Source organism: Ipomoea triloba, chromosome 14 (genome assembly GCF_003576645.1).
Source record: "Ipomoea triloba cultivar NCNSP0323 chromosome 14, ASM357664v1".
In the NCBI taxonomy this organism is placed as follows: domain Eukaryota; kingdom Viridiplantae; phylum Streptophyta; class Magnoliopsida; order Solanales; family Convolvulaceae; genus Ipomoea; species Ipomoea triloba.
Window position 1 is genome coordinate 5,257,794 of NC_044929.1, and position 20,719 is coordinate 5,278,512.

The 20,719-nt window shown below is 35.4% G+C and overlaps 3 protein-coding genes and 1 non-coding gene across 4 annotated transcripts in view; 3 read left to right on the top strand and 1 right to left on the bottom strand.

The window, feature by feature from the left end:
- LOC116004810 (subtilisin-like protease SBT5.6) overlaps window positions 1–2,888 on the top strand; it is a 7,018-nt gene extending 4,130 nt beyond the window's left edge. The window contains exons 7-9 of the mRNA XM_031244981.1: window positions 350–692; window positions 1,406–1,619; window positions 2,163–2,888. Of these exons, the coding sequence (XP_031100841.1) occupies window positions 350–692; window positions 1,406–1,619; window positions 2,163–2,683 (1,078 nt within the window). The 3' untranslated portion in view covers window positions 2,684–2,888. The remainder of the gene's footprint in view (window positions 1–349; window positions 693–1,405; window positions 1,620–2,162) is intronic.
- Window positions 2,889–5,669: 2,781 nt separating this feature from the next.
- TRNAF-GAA lies at window positions 5,670–5,742 on the top strand. The gene has a single exon. It is a non-coding gene; the product is annotated as a tRNA-Phe (tRNA).
- Window positions 5,743–8,188: 2,446 nt separating this feature from the next.
- On the top strand, window positions 8,189–11,307 carry LOC116004559 (glutamate-1-semialdehyde 2,1-aminomutase, chloroplastic-like). Its single transcript, XM_031244663.1, has 3 exons — window positions 8,189–8,463; window positions 9,466–9,639; window positions 10,046–11,307. Exons 1-3 carry the CDS (start codon window positions 8,263–8,265, stop codon window positions 11,111–11,113), a joined length of 1,443 nt encoding a protein of 480 aa, XP_031100523.1. The 5' UTR covers window positions 8,189–8,262; the 3' UTR covers window positions 11,114–11,307.
- Window positions 11,308–17,877: 6,570 nt separating this feature from the next.
- On the bottom strand, window positions 17,878–19,308 carry LOC116004878 (transcription factor TCP7-like). Its single transcript, XM_031245070.1, has one exon. The coding sequence runs from the start codon at window positions 19,171–19,173 to the stop codon at window positions 18,430–18,432; it is 744 nt and encodes a 247-aa protein (XP_031100930.1). The 5' UTR covers window positions 19,174–19,308; the 3' UTR covers window positions 17,878–18,429.
- Between the last annotated feature and the right edge of the window lie 1,411 nt (window positions 19,309–20,719).

A 20,719-nucleotide genomic window follows, 5' to 3' on the forward strand; every position in this document is an offset into this window, starting at 1 on the left:
TTTTTTAAAAAAAAAAAAAAAAAAAAAAAAAAAACTATATACGGAGTATTTGTGAAGGGTGAGGTTCCCGTGCGGCCGTGTAGGCACTTACCATTAGGTGCGCGTAAATGCACTACAAAGTGTTCAGAAATGCACCATTAGGTATGGTACGCCTATGACGCATTGGTGCATTTCATTGTGGTGCATTTTCGAACATTGTGTGGTGCAATTTTTGCATATTTAATAGTGAATCGGCATTGACCACACGGGAAATATGTCTGCATTTGAACTAGTACCTATACGTGTGGAAAGTGGAGGCTAGGATTTGGTGAAATAATATAATGTTGCATGAATATATATATATGTGCAGACGGTGTAATAGTGGTACCCTTTCAAGAAGGCTTGTAAGAGGAAAGATTGTGGTTTGCCTGACGAATGATGGCTTATCAGCATCGCAGGAAGTGCAAAGAGCTGGAGGGGCTGCTACCATAGTAGGCGATCCGTATAACGAAATAACAGTTGATACTTTTGTGCATCCGACCACTGTTGTTTTTGGGTACGAGTTAACTTCAATTCTCAAATACATACGTGCCGATACCAATCCCACGGCAACTCTTCTTCCCGGGGAGACGCTTATCGGAACCAAGCCCGCCCCTGTCATGGCTCCCTTCACCTCCCTAGGTCCAAGCATCATTGAACCAAACATTCTCAAGGTATGTATGTAACACATGGTTTCAATTCCTTTTACACATTTCTATGGTGACCAGACTTGTCTGACATATAAGGATCCACGAGACGATCTAATAAGACTCACTTATTATATCAAGAATGGTGATGATGTAGATATTAGAAATGACTCAAGAATTGGAATACAGGGTCTTATCGAGAGCCCATAGCCGGGGATACAAACAGATGACCCGTGCAGCCCAAAAAGATTCCCCACATGAATAGAGAGCAAAGGCTCCTAGGGCTGGCTTCTAGAGCTGACCTCGGGCCGCTAGCCATCCATGCCTCGGGTGTTCGGGCCTAGAATGTTTGGTCTTGATTTAGTTGCACGACCCATAGCGTCACCCAACAATGATTATTGTGTGCATCATACTATCAAATAATGTACATTCAGTATAAAAATAATGTATACTCAGTATAAAAATAATATACATTGTATTTAGGAGATGTACATTATTTGTGTACTGAATGTACATTATATTGTATAATGTACATTCAGTACACAAATAATATACATTTAGTACGGAAATATATTAAAAATGTACTTTTTGTTATGGTCCACACAATATTATGTGGACCATGGTCCACACAATAATTTGTCGTTTATATACATACACCATATTTTATACGAGTTAAGTTGATCCGTTTAGTGACATACTAATTTTGCCGGAATAATTTGTTTTGGTTGCCTGGGTTGCAGCCCGACATTACTGCTCCTGGACTTAACATATTGGCAGCATGGAGTGAGGCGTCATCTCCGACAAAATTATCATTTGATCGTCGAGTGGTGAAGTACAACATAATATCGGGAACTTCAATGTCTTGCCCACACGTTTCTGCCGTAGCTGCCCTTATTAAGGCCATTCATCCTGATTGGAGCAGTGCAGCCATAAGATCAGCCCTAATGACCACAGGTATATATACATATACGCCTGCCTATATGTTCTCATACTAAAAATGAAATTTTATCAGTGGTCCAAAGTATAATTAACCTAATATCGTGACTGGATCGATCCTATAGTAAAAAGTGAAGACTGATTTGATTCCTCTATTTGATCGAATAAATTAACAATTGACGGTTGCGGAAAAGAGGTGTGTCATTCTTTATAGTTAATTCTTAGTAGTATTATGGAGTAGAATTTAGATCAGTCATGAAAACCTAATTCTGGGTCAATATAATCACAAATACATATACTAACTATTTGGTCAGGACTGGACTAGGCCGGGGCCCTTAAAATTTTGGAGCCATGTGATATTGGGCAGCTTGCACAGCCCAAAATCCAGCCCTGCCTAGTATAAAATCATTTCAAGTGGGATTTTTCTGTCTGGCCAAGATTTGTTCTATAGTAATTATCCTCACTACCCAAAAAAAAAAGGTTCACTTAGGTTATTTTTAGCTTATTACGTTGGTTTTTTATTCTTTTTTTTCTTAGCTTAATTTTATTTTGGTGATGTAGCAACTACTAATAATGTGGTGGGGACACCAATAGTGAACGCAACCGGATACTTCGCCACGCCGTTTGAATATGGGGCAGGACATATTTTGCCATCAAAAGCAGCAGACCCTGGATTAGTCTATAATGCAACGTACAATGACTATCTTCTCTTCCTATGTAGCAGAGGAATCAAACTTGATTCTTCTTTCAAGTGTCCCAAAAAGAAACTATTGCCAAGTAACCTTAACTATCCATCATTATCAATAGCCAACCTTCGAGGATCCATGACAGTTAAAAGAACAGTCACCAATGTTGGAAATAGTAACTCAACATATGTTATCACGGTGACACCCCCACCGGGATATGTCGTTGCTATTTCTCCGACGACCTTAAAGTTCAGCCGAGTAGGGGAAAAGCAAAGTTTTAATGTAACCGTTAGAACTAAAGGTGTTAGAAATGGAAGTGGGTTTGCCTTTGGTTCGTACTCATGGAGTGATGGAACTCATGTTGTGAGTAGTCCAATCGCAGTATCATCGACATGATGAGGTATCGTTGGTTCCGCTTGAATAAAGAAGCAAAGGGTAATGTGAGCATAGAGTAGTTTCATGCCATTATTCTTTATGAGAAATTGTTGTGTGATTCAATCAATAATTCTATATATCTATACAATAGTTGCCATATATGATTATCTATAAGAATAATGTAATTTCTTCATTGTTTATAATTGAAAATTGTTGTGTTTTAATATTTGAGCGTGGTTATTTTTCAACTCCAATTTAATGTATGTTTGTAAGTAGAGACTCTAAACTTGAACCTAACGCAATTATTCAAGTAATGCTACATTTCTCTTCGAAAGATCACTTTCTAACATAAATCGAGCTTCTTAAAAAAAGAAAGAGTAAAAAACCAAAATAATAATAATAATAATAATAATAATAAGAGTTGCATTATTATTATTATCGAGAAGCAATTGAAACTTGTTCATCTAAAGTCGATATAGCTCCTTGCATTATTCTTATCGAGAGAAAATTATGACTTTACCTTGTTCATCTAAAATTGATATAGCTCCTAAAATATACTCCGTATAATATAGTGGTAACAAGGTAGCTATAGGGGAACCTTCCCCTTTGATAATTACCAAGAACTTCATTGCCATTAATGTTGAAAAAAATTAGATAAGTTGGGTACTTCTGGCCGGGGCGAGCTCATTCCGATCATTATTCCATGGAACATGGTCTATACATTTGTGTGAACCATAAATAAAAAAATATATTTTTAATATATTAAAAGTACATTATTTGTATACAAAAAGTACATTATTTGAAAGTGTATGATTTTTTTATATATTATCGAATAATGTACATTCAATACACAAATAATGTATTTTTACTATATTAAAATGTATATTACATTCATGGTCCGTGACCTATGGTCCACAAAATAATTTGCCAAATCATTTTCCCTAAAATAAGACATCCTTAGCGTTGGATTCTCGCTGCTTGGATTTGATTATGGAAATCCTACTAAGCTAGAAAATTGAAGGCACATGAACCGCTGAGTAACCGTGATTTATTACCTCCATAAATTTTGTGGGAACAAAATGTAGAAGCCTCCAGGGTGGAGGATTTCGCTTTTTGTGGATAAGAAAATGGAATGCGTTAAGGCACGTAGTGTCAACTGCAAATAAAAAAATAAGAGCAACTACCTCCAAATAAGAATCCAATTCATAGGTTGGGCTGAGAATGGTGCAACCAACCAGGCCTAGCTACCTTAGCGAAGTGGCTTGGGACGATTGGCATATAAGAGCAATATTTGACCATAAGTGGTTCTTTGACTATTGATTTTAATTTATTTCAAATTTGATCCTCCGTTTAAATATTTATTAAATAGGAGTTGGTGAGAATGTAAAGAACAAGCCAATTTTTACATTCCTATCATTAAATTTAACACCTATAAAACAAATATTTAGTTGGAGAATCAAATCTAGAACAAAATTGATAGTTAAGGAACAAATTATGATCTGGACAACAGCTACGGGCACTACTTACGCAATAATTTAATTAAAATTCTAACCATTCTACTATAATGTCAATTTGTTAACCTTGTAATTACTTTAGTTAATAAACATTAATTTGGAAGAAACTCCAAAAATGGAAAAATATTTCGAAAATAAATTCTTAAACCCTAATTTTTTAAAATAATATTTTAGTTTCCGTTACATAATTTTTAACTAAATATATACTAGTATTATACTATTTATACTTCTCATTTAAATGATAAATTACTATTTATTATATAAGGAATATAATACTAATTTATTATTTAAATGACAAGTGTAAATAATACCAAGATGATGTATCGTTTTTATATCGTGTAGACCGCCAAGTTTACAAATTGCGGGGATAGCTCAGTTGGGAGAGCGTCAGACTGAAGGTCTCGTGTTCGATCCACGATCACCGCATTTTGGATGAATTTGTTATTTTCCGTTTTCAAGTAATGTTGCATGCACGCAGACTCTGCCAATGTAGGCAATCAATAATGAAATACCACACGAACATTGTTTTGTCTTGCCCAGGGCAGATCCAGGAATATATATATAAAGGAAAATATTTGAACCTTAAAAAGTTTTTAGTTAAATATTTTCTTTCTTACTACTTTTGAGATTTGGAGGAATTCTAGGTAGTGGTGTTTGGTTGAAAACTTTTATACCCTATTATTAGATTTTTTTTTTTTTTTGAAAATAATACCCTATTATTAGATTAAATGTCCATTACAATGATTATTTGACTACTTTTGCTATTATATATACTTTTGGATTCAAATGCTTAAGTAATCATAAACATAGTCTCATTATCCGTATAATCCCCTATTTTTGAACAATTGAATAAAAAATGAGGAAGAAAATTAAATAAATAAAAAGGTCATTGTCCATGCATTCAATATGAAACTTTAATATATATACACATATATGTATGCGTATATGTTTTCAAACAAAAAAATGTATGCGTGTATATATATATATATATGTATTATATTTTTTGTTTTTGTTTTTATTTTAATTAATTAATTATTTATTTATTTATTGAGATTTCAATTCCTATTTATTACCAAACAATGAGATTTTTTCTACTTAAACTCATTACCATTCCGCACACAGGGGTTTTCCTAGTTCTAATAGTTAATCTACGAACTTCCTTTTCCTTGTTAGCATCAACCTCCCTTTCTTGATGTGATTCACATGCTTTCAGTGTAACATTATTTTTATGTATTGTCGTATCACCCTTCTAGTTTATTTCTAACTACCGCTTGTAAAGCGATTAGTAATCCTGACAATACAAGTTGTAGAAAATTTTGGTAAATTAAATGTTGAGCGTGCTCCATGTTTACTCTGTATGAATTAAGGATTGGATGGCAGTATTTATTGTGAAGTGAGTAATTAATAGCGTTTATTAGTGTATCCCAACTTTGCCTTGTAAGGTAAGTCTGCAATGAAATTAAATATTTCATAGACCGTACAGCCTTCAAAATGCGGGGATAGCTCAGTTGGGAGAGCGTCAGACTGAAGATCTGAAGGTCTCGTGTTCGATCCACGATCACCGCATTTGTTTCCTGCGTTAACAGTTTTCATTGGATGTGAATGAGGAAATCCTGTTTAGAACATTATTTTCCATTTTCCCCACTTGAATTGAAAAAAGAAAAAGAAAAAAAATCAAAGATGATTGGATTCTGAAGATAGTCTGGAATAATCATGGTTGAAAAAATCAGTCCATGTATTTTTTTATTTTATTTTTTATTTTTTTAAAATTTGTATATGTATTTTTAATTTTTTAAGGACTAATAATTATAAATTATATAATACTTTAATAGTTAATACTAAAATATTAAATATTAACCTAAAAAATATCTAAAGTTTGTATAATTTAGGATTATTTCGTTCAAAACGATGTTGTTTTTAGTGAAATAACCCATTAAAAAAAAAAGGAACAATAGTTAATCGACCGACTAGAAGGCCTAGTCGGTCTAGTCGATGCCTAGGCGTTCAGCACCTAAGCGGTGCTTTGGCGGCCTAGGCGGACCTTAGGCGGCTTAGGTGGTCGCCTAGACCACCATTTAATGTGATACGCTAGACGGTCGACCAACGCCTAGCGCCTAGGCGGGGAGTAATCGGCCCCTAGCCGGGATTTTTGCAACACTGGGAATAATTGATAAATAATTTGGACAAATACTCAGTATTTCAATTAATCAAAATTTTTAAATTTTAACTATTAACTGAACTGAACTTTTTATTATCGAATTAACCGAATTGAAGTTCTTTTCTATTAACCGAAGTTTTTTTTAGCTAAAATTTTAAATCCTTAAAATTATAAATAAAAATTAACATTACCCCTTATATCAATACCTATAATAATAAATATATACGAAAATATACGAAAACAATACAATAACAACACTAATAATTAACCAAAGTATAATAATAAATATATAGAAAAACACAAATTTTAAAAGTATAAATATAAATAATAATTAACCAAAGAATCTATATATATAGAATTTCAACTAACTGATCGGTTAATTCGGTTAACCAATATTTCAAACCGAATTACCCGTTAATCTAAATTCTATAAAACATTTAAGCATTAACCAAACCGAAGTATTTCGTTTAAAAACGGTTAACCGAAATTCTTATATTCAGTCGGTTAACCGCACTTTTACCAAAGTTTGCACACCTGTACAAATAAAATCTCTCTCTCTCTTTTTTTTTTTTTTTAAATATTCTCTTATATATTTTTATTTAATTTCATTTTTAGTCATAGATTTATAGGTGTTAGTCTACTTTTAGTCATTTTTTGTAAACAACCCCTTTGGTGCTAGTATTATTGTGGCATAACCATTTTTTTTCCTCTATCAACAAAACCGCTTAAATAGTATTAAATACGAGGGTCTATTCACTTGACCAATTCTAAGTATTAAGTCCTTTTCATTTTTTTGGTCCTAGATTTATATATGTCATTCCACTTTTAGTAATTTTTTTAACATCCCATTAGTCCTAGCAGTATTGTGGCGCATTCGTATTTTGTCATCTGTCAACAAATATCTTTAAATGACATTATTAACTACTCAAAATCCTCATTTTTTTCTTCTTGGTAATAAAATTGTTATCAATAAATAAGTCTTCTGCAAAATCTAAAAAGGTGCAATTAAAAATACTACAAGTTTACTTCATGGCAAACTTTATGTCTAGTGCATAAGTTAGTTCATAAAAATCTACAAAACTTGTGGTTCTATTACCAAGAAGAAAAAATGAAGGTTTTGTATGATTAATAATGTCATTTAAACATATTTGTTAATAGGGGACAAAAAATAGTTATACAATTAGGACCAACTGGGATATTTTGAAAAAAAAAAAGACTAAAAATGGAATAACACATATAAATCTAGGACAAAAAAAAAAGAGAGAAAAGAATTAACACTTAGAACTGAATAGACTAAAATGCCATTGTACTTAACGTCATTTAAACAGTTTTATTGATGAAGGACAAAAAATGATCATTGCACAATAATACTATGACATAACAAGGATGTTTTGGAAAAAAAACTAAAAATATACTCACACCTCTAAATCTAGGACCAAAAATGAGATTAACTTTTTAGAAATTCAAAAGAAATTGTTAATATTACCAAAAATTTTAAATCTTAAGACTAAAATTACCACTTTACATACAATTAAAGGGAAAATTTTGTATAAAGTAATAATTAATAGAATGAGTCTACAATGAGTATAATTAATGAACTAAAATTGCCATCTTCTCATTATATAAGGCTCAAACATATGACCTCGTAACTTCATGCCACTTGATTATAAAATCTTTAACACTAATTGTCATTTATTATATCACTTTTTAAATTACATTATACCAATTAAGGTACTTTGAACAAAAAAAAAAATTAAAGTAAATTTTGAGGGTAAGTAAGAGTGCCTAAGCGGAATCATGAGACCATGGGCCAGTCCCAATCGGCTATCTTCTTTTCTTATCTTCAAATCCACACCAAGACAACAAAATTGTTTACAAAAGGGCAGAGCTCTTTACAGCAGTTATCAATCCAACACTGAGGAGGAGCCATGGCTGCTTCAACTGGACTCGGGTTATCCTATTCTTGGCCATCGAAATTGACCCACAACCACGTATCGCCGCCCTCTCCCCGCCGCTGGATTTCCTCCTCTTCTCCGTCCACAACCATCAGGATGGCGGTGTCGTCAGTTGACGAGAAGCAGAAAACTTTTACCCTCCAGAAATCCGAAGAAGCTTTCAATAAAGCGAAGGTAACACGCATCTATGAATTGGGATTGAAATGCTTTATATGTTTCTTAGTTCTTGCTTTGCTGATTTGAAGAATGGCGATTCTGTTAATATTTGTTAGTAATTTGTGTTTGATTATTAGAAAAGAAGGTTAATTTGTACCTCTATGAATTGGGGTTTTGGGAAATTTTGATGATTTGTTGACTTGGTGAAGTAGGCGGCGCCGCCTACAAAGATACTGCCTTTAATCATATTGGGTGGAATAGCGTACCACATTTTTAGCGTCTTGTACAAAATGCTATCAGAACAATGAACAACTCAAAGAGTTGGTACAGAATTGGTCAGCATTGTGTAAAAAAACTGTTCAATTTGAATATATTTTTCTTCTCCCAAAATGCTGAATCCCCAATCCGAGGACCCCACATCCCGGCCTGACATGACAGTATTTGAGATGATGTAAATCACAGTAACAGTGGTTGAGCAGATAGGGCCAAATGTCGGGTCTGCCCCATTTTGAGCATAATCCCCACATTGTCGCTGCTGAGTTTCTAGCCTTGGTCAATTCTCTCAAATACTGCCTACTGAACCAGTGAGCTAAGCTCGTGCTGGCTGAATATATTTTTCTTGGTTCAGCTAGTTGCCTAGTTCCATTGTTTGGAACTAGTAATTTACTATATGGGGAGAAATATATGGCCAGGAAAAATTATATCTTGACAAAGAAAATAACAAATATCATGAGGAATCATTTTATGTTTCCTGCTTAGCCATGAATCCATGATCTGGAAGAATGAATTTGGAGTTAATGTGGCTCTTCCCTGCACCTTCAAGTCCATCAGTAAGTGGGTTTTTGTCCACGATCCAACTGATTAAAAACGACATTGATTTCCGTTGATTTATGAATTAAATGACTAGAGGCTAGACATTTCAGACCGTCTGTTTTACATGTTTCCGGAATAACCAAAATGCGAGCGAACAATATAAATCAAGATCCAAATTTGTTTTCATTTCAATATTGCATATCGCAGGAGCTGATGCCTGGAGGTGTGAATTCGCCTGTACGTGCTTTCAAATCTGTTGGTGGTCAGCCTATTGTGATGGATTCTGTGAAGGGCGCGTATATGTGGGATATAGATGGAAATAAGTACATTGACTATGTTGGTTCCTGGGGCCCAGCTATCATTGGCCATGCAGATGATGAGGTCAGTTCTATTTATCTAACTTTTACCTTGATAGCCGTTAAGGCTTAATGGATTTGCTCTGACTGGCTATGGAATCAATACAGATCCGTAGTATCAATGCTGATTTTCTATTTGTTATGTTCGAAAAAGTTAGTGTATAATATTTTTTGATAGGCTAATGATAAGGGGATGCAAATACGAAATCTTTAGTTGTAATTTTGCTAAGCCAAAAACATACAATAATGAAAAAGGAGAACGTGGATAAGAGAACCGGAACTAATACTTGTTAAATTTTGTTCATCTGAAGGATAAGGGCAATAAAATTGCCTACTAAATTTACTCCATAAATTTACAAAAAAAAAAAAAAAAAAGTGATGCATACACCATATCATGTGAACTTAGTAATATTTTAATTATTCTTTTTTAGGTGTTGGCAGCATTGGCCGAAACAATGAAGAAGGGAACAAGCTTCGGTGCTCCCTGTCTCCTCGAAAACGCCTTGGCCGAGATGGTCATTGAAGCTGTTCCATGTATAGAAATGGTTCGGTTTGTTAACTCGGGCACAGAGGCTTGCATGGGTGTACTGCGATTGGCTCGCGCTTTCACGGGACGAGAAAAGTTAATCAAATTCGAGGGTTGCTACCATGGGCATGCAGATCCTTTTCTTGTTAAAGCAGGCAGCGGGGTTGCCACGTTAGGGCTTCCTGACTCACCTGGAGTTCCCAGAGCAGCAACGTATGAAACACTCACTGCCCCCTATAACGATATTTCGGCTGTAGAGAGCCTCTTTCAGGCCAACAAAGGGGAAATCGCTGCCATTATTCTGGAGCCTGTAGTTGGAAACGCGGGCTTTATTCCACCGAAGCCTGAATTTCTCAACGCGCTACGCAAGATCACCAAAGAGAACGATACTCTCCTCATCTTTGACGAAGTTATGACTGGATTTCGCCTGTCATATGGTGGGGCCCAGGAGTATTTTGGCATAACCCCTGATTTGACAACGCTCGGGAAGATCATTGGTGGCGGCCTGCCTGTCGGGGCATACGGCGGAAGGAGGGATATTATGGAGATGGTAGCGCCTGCTGGACCTATGTATCAGGCCGGGACGTTGAGTGGAAACCCATTAGCAATGACAGCGGGAATCCACACGCTAAAGCGGTTAAAGGAGCCAGGAAGCTACGAGTACTTGAAAAACATCACCGGTGAACTAATCGAGGGCATTGTGGATGCAGGAAAGAAGGCTGGTCATGCAATTTCCGGTGGGTATATCAGTGGCATGTTCGGTTTCTTCTTCATGGATGGCCCCGTTTACAACTTTGCCGATGCAAAGAATAGCGACACTGCGAAATTCGGGAGGTTCTTCAGAGGAATGTTAGAGGAAGGCGTCTATTTTGCGCCTTCCCAGTTTGAAGCTGGATTCACGAGCTTAGCGCATACTCCCGAGGATATTCAAAACACGATAGCTGCTGCTGAGAGGGTTTTCAAGAAACTCTGATATTTATTGATGCCTTTTCTCTTCATCCTTTTGTTTAGGTAAGGAAACAACTTTGTTTGTTTGTTTGTTTGTTTGGAGGGACAGCATTTTTGTAACCTAGATGCTTGTATCATACCTTAATGCTGAAATTGTGGTCTTTTTGTTATAAATTTCCCCGTCACTCTTAACTTGTGTAAGCCTAAATTGTTGTGTTTTGTTGTCTTTTTTTGCTTTGCAACACTTATGGTAGACATTTTCTTTAGCAATATATATTATAAATATAAGCTATATAATGTTTGAAGAATTTAACTTTGTAAAGATTTATGTATTTTGGATTCTTTCAAAAATTAATTTCAAATGTTTAATAAAGAAAAAAATGGTGTTTTTTTATAAATCTCAATCACAAGGGCACAGTGAATTCAATCTCCCAATTATAGGTGCGAAATAGAACTATTAAATATGTCTAGTTTCAATACCAAAATTTAATTTTTCAAGGTTAAATTTGTAAATTCCTCTCAATCATTTCATTCCCTCTCATATTTCCCCTTTGTCCACATCAATGGAACATTATACATTCAAGTTATCTGGGTTAAAGTCACATATATAGCTAGGTTTGGAATTATATTTGATCTAATAATTATACATATTATCTTAGTATTGCTCTTAAGGGAAAATATGACATGAACTCTCATTTCTTAAATAAACATTCAATATATTAAAAATGAACCATCAATATATTAAAAAAAAAAAAAGAACTTATGTCTATAGTTCATTTCGTAAGATTGATCATGGTGCATGGTACAATGATTGATCAGCAAGTGACATTATTAAGCAACATCCTTTATTACCATAGATATCAATCGTGCATGCCACATGACACAAATAGTACTCTCAAAGTGAACTTGCAAAATAGGACCCGCTAAAGCCTGTCTTCAGGATAGGGCTGGGCGAGCATATGATGTGATGGCCTACCATACCCTTGCCATCAGGGACAGCAAGCTTGGTGAGTCAGCCCACAAAAAAATAACGTTATAATATATTACTATATAAATTTAAAAATTTAGTAATTAAGTAATAAAGTAGTCAATATAATTTAAGCAAACATTAAATAGTTTGATAAAAAGTTTGAATTCAATAATTAGTCTAAAATTTAAAATAATACAAAGTTTAATAATCCCAAAATCCAAACACACTTGATACAAAGTTCAAATAATTCAAAGCAAAACTATTACAAAGTTGTATAGATGATTAGGCTTCAGATTCTTTAGAGTTTTAGACTAGAAAAATAAGAATAATTTTAAAAAAAATTACTCTGTATATTTTAAAATTTTCCAGACCAGCTCACAACCCGTCTTGGCTTGTCCCACTAAAAGTGGTGGGGCAGCTTCCTCTTAGGTGTCCTATACATCATGAGCTCACTTCCTACTTTAATATGTAGCGGGGTGAGAAAGCCAGCGGTAAAGCTCATTAACATGACTCTAGGCACGAATAAACTACGTGTTCAACTTTCAAGTCATTATATCTCCTATCAATAATGAGAAATTCTTTATTGTATGCTTTAGGTATAGTATTACACCTTCCAATAATCAAAGTCAAATAAGTCTTTAAATATAACAAATTATTATATGAAAGATTTTAAAATGGGTAAAAGTATAATTTAAAATAAAGAAGTAGAGTTTAGGTAGGACCGTAGGAAGAAAATGTTTGTAGTGGAGAGATAAAATGTATATAAAGTTCATATAGACTAAAAGGTTTGTAGAGTTTATGTATAGCAAAAAAAAATAAAAAAATATTTAGAATGAAGTCTAAGTTTGGACATATATTTTAGTAGAATTTAATTATTTATACCTAATAAGAAGAACGTCTCTACAAATCGACTTTTTAAAAATATGAATCAAATACTATTCGACTTTTAAATACTTCTGTTTCAAATAAATATTTTTAAACTTTTAAACGTATATCAAAAAAGTCTTCATTAAAGTCAAAATTAGATTCCACACTATGGTCAATGGTTTTGATCAAATTGAAGAATGCTTCAAGGTGCTAATATATAAAAATTATAACTTCACCCTCAAATTTAGAGGCCAACTAATAAATTTCGAAATGGAAGACTAAATTTAACAAATTCTTAATAGTCAAAGACGAAAAATAAATAATTTTGAAATCGAAAACTAAATATGAAAATATTCGAGCCATTTCCATTTTTGGTCCTACTGTTATTGGGGCATTGCCAATTTTAGTCCACTTCATTAATTTTTGCCACATTGCGGCCAGTCTTATTTAGTCTTTGCCACTTTTAGTCCACCGTTAAAATTTTCGTCAAATTGTCGTCCAAAATAGGGGTATTTTTGGTCTTTTCATGCTTTGGTCATCCCATTGACCCTTTGTAGTGGTTTTCCTTGCACATTTTCATCCATTGAAGAGGTCCGGCGAAAGCCATGTGAGCCACATTACAAAGCCATGGTTTTCGCCGGACCTCTTCATTGGATGAAAATCTGTAAGAAAAACCACTACAAAAGGTAAAGGAGATGGCCAAAGTATGAAAAAACCAAAAATACCCCTATTTTGGATGGCAATTTGACGAAAATTTTAACAGTGGACTAAAAGTGGCAATGACTAAATAAGACTGGCCGCAATGTGGCAAAAATTAATGAAGTGGACTAAAATTGGCAATGCCCCAATAACAGTAGGACCAAAAGTGGAAATGACTCAAAATATTCAATAGTCAAGAAACTTTTAATAAAAATAACTTTGAAAATTGTCTTTTTTTCCCATTAAACTTCAAAAATCTCACCAAGAAAATGTAACACTGTTTAATTTCTTCTTTTCTTTAATTTTTAAATTTTTTTTTATAATAATTAGATTGTAAATACTAAAATAATATTCCCTTCAAATTGTGTCGGCAGAGTAGATGCTCTGATCTGGAAATTCTCACTGAACTAATCTTGACAAAGTTGGATAGCTATTTCCTTCTTTTTTTCTTTTCTTCTTTTTTTTTTTTTCTGGTGTAGCACAGAATTTCTACCGTTTTTCTGGTTTAGCACAAAATTTCTACCGTCGAACACAATGATTAATCCTCTCGCTGAATTATAGGCACCACCTCTATTGGGCGAGATAGCGGGTTTGGAGATTTAAAATTACTTCATACCCAAAGTCAAGATTTACATAGCTATTCCCTTCCACTCAATATGGATAAAGATAGATAAATCCCAAGTTCGGAAAGGAAGGATGGATAAGTCTCTTCCGTTCAACCACACCCCCAGGTTTACATAACTATTCCCTAGCTTCCAATCGGCAGCACAAAACCCACATTCCAACACTTGAAATGTTATAACTTTTTTTTTGAATACAACTGAAGCATAATACATCGATTCAAACTTGAAACTTTGTAATTATTAAATCAACTATCGAATTAACTTGGTTGTAAGTTGTCTCAGAAACACAATGCTCAGTTTACATAAAATCGTAATTATGTCACACAAAATCAATAACTAAAAACTACCATATTCCTTTTGAAAACTCCAGCAAACCTATCAATAAATGTTATAACTTTAGAGTGTGTTTGGTAACCCGAAAAATATTTTCCGAGTTTTCGGTGTTTAGCAACGTTCGGAAAATGCGGTCAACAAAAAATATTTTTCGTTGATCAAGGAAAATCAGTTCATTTTTTTAAAAATGATTTACGGAATTTTTTTCCATAAGTCATTTTTCGGAATCGCCAAAATGGCCATTTCGCATGTTCTCGGCCAAAACCAAGTCATATCACCCATGGCCGTGGACCAAGGAGGTGGGGAAACCAGCGCGCCTTAAATTCTATTTTTAATAAATAACATTATTTTAATATTATTATAATTTTTTATATTTTAAATAAAATAATTACAATTTTTAATTATACAAATCTACCAATTTTCTAGAAAATGAACCAAACACACAAAGACAGTTTTATAGAATACATCCAAATACTAAAAATGAAACTATTATTTTTTCTAGAATACATCCAAACACTAAAAATGAAACTATTTTTCGAAAAATAACTCATTTTCTAGAAAATATTTTTCAGCCAGTTTTCTAGAATACATCCAAATACTAAAAATGAAACTATTGTTTTTTCTAGAATACATCCAAATACTAAAAATGAAACTATTTTTCGAAAAATAACTCATTTTCTAGAAAACATTTTTCAGCTTTCCAAACGGACCCTTAGTTTGCTCATTTTAAATTTGTAACACTTTCTCAACCTACTGAAGCACACAACAAGTCAACAGTTGCCTCCATTGAGGCTCAAACCCACTCCTATCATCCATGTGGGAGTGTTAAGTGGGACACTGGGTGCCACTTGACAACAAGATTTTTGGCTTTAATTGTAATATACTTAAATCTATCTATCTTTAAAATTAATTCACATTTAGTTTAAAATGTTCCCTCATGTAGAATGACATGTTTCGATAAAACATTCGTAAAATTATAATATACCTAGAATTGAAATAATCTCTAATAACATTTTTGTTTAAAATTCAAGAGCGAAGATTTTTGAGTGACTAAAAAAAAGCTGCACCAACTTGTGACATGTTTACCAACTTAAGTTGTCTATAACTGACACTCAAACTAAGAACATTAATAAACCGCTTTCACTATGGGTCGAACTTGTAACTTTAGCTACCAAGTCGACAGTCTAGCCAACTTGACTAGAGTTGCCCAACAAATCAAAATTACATAAATCTTAACCCCACAACACAAACACTATTAACAAAATGCATACACAAAATACTCCTAGGGAGGATCTCTTGTAGCATTGTTCATCAACAGCATATTCGACCGTTCAGCTTGCCTTGATCTATACATATATATACACTCTCAAGGTAGGCTGTGGATAAATGTACAATTAGCTACAAAAACAAAAGCTCAACCATGGCAAGGAAAACCGGAGTGGCAGCTCTACTGGTTGTTACAACCATTCTCAATATGGCCGCACTTCTTCTCTGTAATGGTGACCTCTTGGCCGATGCAATGTCCGTTTCTCCTCCGGTGGTGGCTGGAAGTGCTGCCCTCGACGTAAAGTCCGAAGCTCCCCTGGGAACAAGCACGCCTAGATACCTCCTCGGTGAAATGAAGCTGGGAAGAAGACTGCAGCAGAACTGTTTTTGCGATATATGTCTTCCATATAGCTGCGTCTGCGACCCTTGTGATGTTTTCACTTGCCCCTGCAATAACCATTGAAGAACCATTACCTAAATCTTCTGTAACCCAAAGACACATGTAATAATAACAATAAATGGTTTCGGTTTCTCCCACTGATGTGAGTGAGATAATAATTGTTGAGTAACGACGATAGTGATGATGGTAGGCTTCCCAACTTCATGAGATGCCGATGATAAGAGTACATACACAGGCCGTTGCAACCCAATCTGCAGAAAAGACAGCACGATATAATATGTACCCCTTCCCAGCATCTGACAGTCTTAACTACACTCGAACCCATGGCCTGGCTATGATACCACTTGTTAGGATAAGTGCTTAGCACTATGCCAAAAACTATAGCTAGTAGGAATGCGTAACTTTATTTCCTTATAAACAGCCATCACATTTTCGAGAGGCAGAGTGCTGGACTTGGCCCTTTACCGGCCTCCGCCCAACAGAATGACAATGGCAAATAATTCAAACCCTCCAGCATATCACAATCATCAGAGAATCTTCCTAGGGGTAGCTTTTTTGCAGTACACACCAAATCCTTAAAAATAATAATAATAAATAAATAAACTTTACCTTCTGAAAGTCTTAATGTGAGCTCAAGAACTTCTTCAGACCTGTTGCAGATTTCTGGATAAGAGCTTCTTCACACTCATCTCATTGCATTCTTATCAGCTAACAAAATCAGTATAAATTGGCAAAAAACACAGTACAAACCATGACTAATCTTTCCCATGATGCAGGGGGTGTTAAAACCCCGAACAGAAATCATTCTTTGATAATAAGAAAGCTGTCACTTACTACTTTTGAGTAGACATAGAGTGGTATAAACGCAGCTATCCCCTAAGTTTGGAAAACCCAAATCCGCTATGATATAAACACCTATAAGCGCAGCTATCACACACTGCTTATGTAGAATTATTATCACAAACTGCAGAATTTTTTATATTACAGAGGTAGAAACTTCAAATATGGCAAAGTCATACTGGATCCATTAATGAAGTATGTTTCCCAGCTACCAGAGTATGGCCTCAAGATTCTTCTACTTATAAAATAACAGAGAAATAATACTAATAAAACAAAACAACAACAACAATAATAATAATAGTATTATGACATGGAGATTCTATTAGTACTATCTGTAACAAGAAATATCTTTATACTTGACAGCAAGAGACACGACATAATACATTAACTAATTTGGTTTCAAACCCCTGGCAGTATTGCAACTTTATAACTTGACAGCTGAAAAGTCTAATTAAAGCAGCCCATATGGCTTCAGAAGCTAGAGTAAAGAATTCCAAGTTCCATTTGCTGTCTCTTAGGAGCCCTCGAGGTATAAATTCTCAAACCGTCAAGTCACCACTCTACCCAAGCATCTAAACATCAAATGTGTTCAATCAATAGTCAAGATCCACATCAAATTTTAACTCCCGACTTACTATTCAGCTTCGTTTCACATTGGCGTGTTAGATGAACTAATCCCCGCAAGTGAAGAAAGATTCCGGAGCCTGATTAGCAATGCATACGAGTTAAAGGAACATACAAAAGAGAGCATTTACGGGCATAAAAAAAGACATATTAAACACCCTATATCAAGGAAACACATATATGCATAACATGGAAATCTAAAATCACACACACACACTATATATATATACGGTAACAGTGCAAAGACAGTCTTCAACAAATTACAGAATTCAATTGATTCGAAACCTCCTCGGTTTCATTACAAGGCATTCATTCAGCATGATCAGAACTAGTATATCTAACGACTGAACCTAACAAGCAATTTATTATGATCTATTGCGCCGGAAGGCAGAATTTCCCAGCCACCATTCCAACACAAAATTCGCTCTCGTCTCTTCCTCTTCTTCATCCAACAAATACAACACTCAAAACTGGAAAAAAAAAAAAAAAAAAAATGGACACATAAGCAATGCAATGAAGCAAACCCCCTAAAAGTTTCTAATGGTAAATTCATGGAATTCACAAACCCTAATTTCATATCATCAATCACTCGCTAGAACCCTAAATCTAAAAATTAACAGTTCTCTCATCATCTACAGAACAACAAGTGCAAACAGTAGCAACAAGGCAGGAATATATATAGTCATATTAACACCAAACAGCATCAGCAATTGCTTCAATCAGCGTGCGTCGTCGTCTCTTCTCCCGGAAGAAGGGGGCGGAGTACCGGAAAGAGAAGCTAGCAAATTGAGGTGCCCTTGAGCCATGGGCAAGTAATTCCCAACCCTAGCCGCCGAGGCTTCGCCCATCTGCTGCTGGAAAAACCGCGAATTCAACGCCGCCGCCGCCGCCGGTGTCGGCACCACCATCTCATGAGGAGCGGCCGCCGCCGCCGCGAAGCTCCAGACCTGTCCAAAATCCGGCCGAGCCGGAAGCGCCGCCCAGAACCCTGCTGCGGCTGAGCCGACAACCTCCTTGTTCCCGGCGCCGCCGTCATCCAGGCCATCCTCCTCGGCCCGGAGCCGCTTCCCGAGAATGAAAGGCGCGGGAGCCATGGGCTTATGGTCGAGAGAAGCCGATAAGGAAGGAGCAGTGGACGAGGAGGTCCTGAGAGAGGCGGAAATAGTGGAGAAACTGGCGGGGATAGTTCCGGTCCCGGTGGCGGCTATAATAGACGGCTCGGCTTGGCGGAGAAGCCACTCGATGGTCTGGCCGTCAGACTTGTGGCCGAGCTCTCGCGTGAGCTGGAAAACTCTAGCGGCGCAAACGATGGGCATCCGTATGCGTCTCCCTCGACCATCCACTTTGCTATGGCGGTCCTTAGCGGGCGGTTTCTTGACTACTGCCAAAGACCCGTTCCCAGAAGAAGGGAGCTGTTGCGGGTCGATTAAAGCTCCGGCGTTGGCCTCCACCGACGTCGACATTGGGCGGGTGAGAATTGTGAATTGTGAAAGGAGAAAAAGAAAAAAAAATGAAAAACAGAGAGAAGAAGAGAAGGGAAACAGGAGGGAAGGGTTCTAATGATTGAGCGGCAGGAGCTGGTGGAGACAGGAGGAGGGCACATGGGTGGTGGGGACCATTTTGTACATATACTGAACACACCAACAGCTCATGCCTCCTCACTCTACTGCCACTACCGCTATTTACTGTTCTTCCTCTACTCTCCTCTCCTCTTCTCATCCAACCATCAAAATACATCTTCAAGGACTAGCCTACTTAGTTTGATGTCGGAAGGTCTGAATTGAATCCCTTGTTGTGTGTATATATGAAGATTAAGATCTAACTTATGGACCGGTTGCGTGATTGGTGATTTATCTTCACAATAGCTCTTGGAGCGAGATCCTGTAAATAAATCCGACAAAATTGAGATCACTAAGTTTAATTTTTTGTTAAAAAAAAACAATAAAAATAGAGATGGGAGGATTATATCCATTCAAATATCTCCTACCTTAAAGAAAGAGTTAATACTCAAAATGGTCCTTGATTATAGTGATTTTTCTCAATTTTCCTCTTAAACGACTTCGATGACCTAAGGTAGTCCGAGACTTTTGTGTTTTTGTTCAATGTAGTCCTCTATTTAGTCCTTGAATTATTAGCGTAGTGGCCATTTTAGTCCCTTAACTCAAGTATTTGTTAAATATAATGTTGATGTAAGGACAAATATAAAAATTCATTTGCTTATCCCAAAAACACAATTCGGATAAGTATATAATTAATTATGAAATATGTTGTAAGTATTTGTAAATAATATCGAAAAAAAGTTATAGTACCACAAAGTTAGATTATCCAACATTGGAAAAGTTGTAGGGGTAGTTGCAATTTGCAATAATCATCATACTCTCATCAATTCAAATGGTATCCATGGATTCACCTTCCTCTACTTCCTTCTCCATTTCCCTAAATCTCTTACCTTTAAGAATTTCAACCGATATTTTTTCAACCAGTCCAATCATAGTTAATCCGACAACTCCTAAGTTGAATCCGATAATCCAAAAAATCCATTATTGCATTCACCTCTTTTTTCTTGTATAGAACAACAATGGAGAAATGTTATGAAACTCTTGCATAGAATACGTTAAGAATGTATATACTACACACGGAAACTTATCGTCTATTGTTAAATATTGCGCATTTTGTTCTTATATGAATTTTTGTGTTTAAATTCTTGAATTGGATATGTATGGGCTCTCTCGGAGTGTCGAGTTTGAGTATTTTTGATATATTTTTACGGCAAAATCATAATCATGAAATCATGACGGAAGCATTAGAGAATACCCAAAAATATTGAAGTAGGCATAAAGACAATTATTGAGATTGTGGTAGACACCGATGAGCTTCTGAACGTACGGAATCAAGATAGTCTTCGACAAAATGTGAAAATGACTAAAGTTGGCTTATTTTTTTCACAACATCCCACTTCTCTATCGCACCCATTTGAGTCATTGTATTTGAATATAATTTGATATGAGT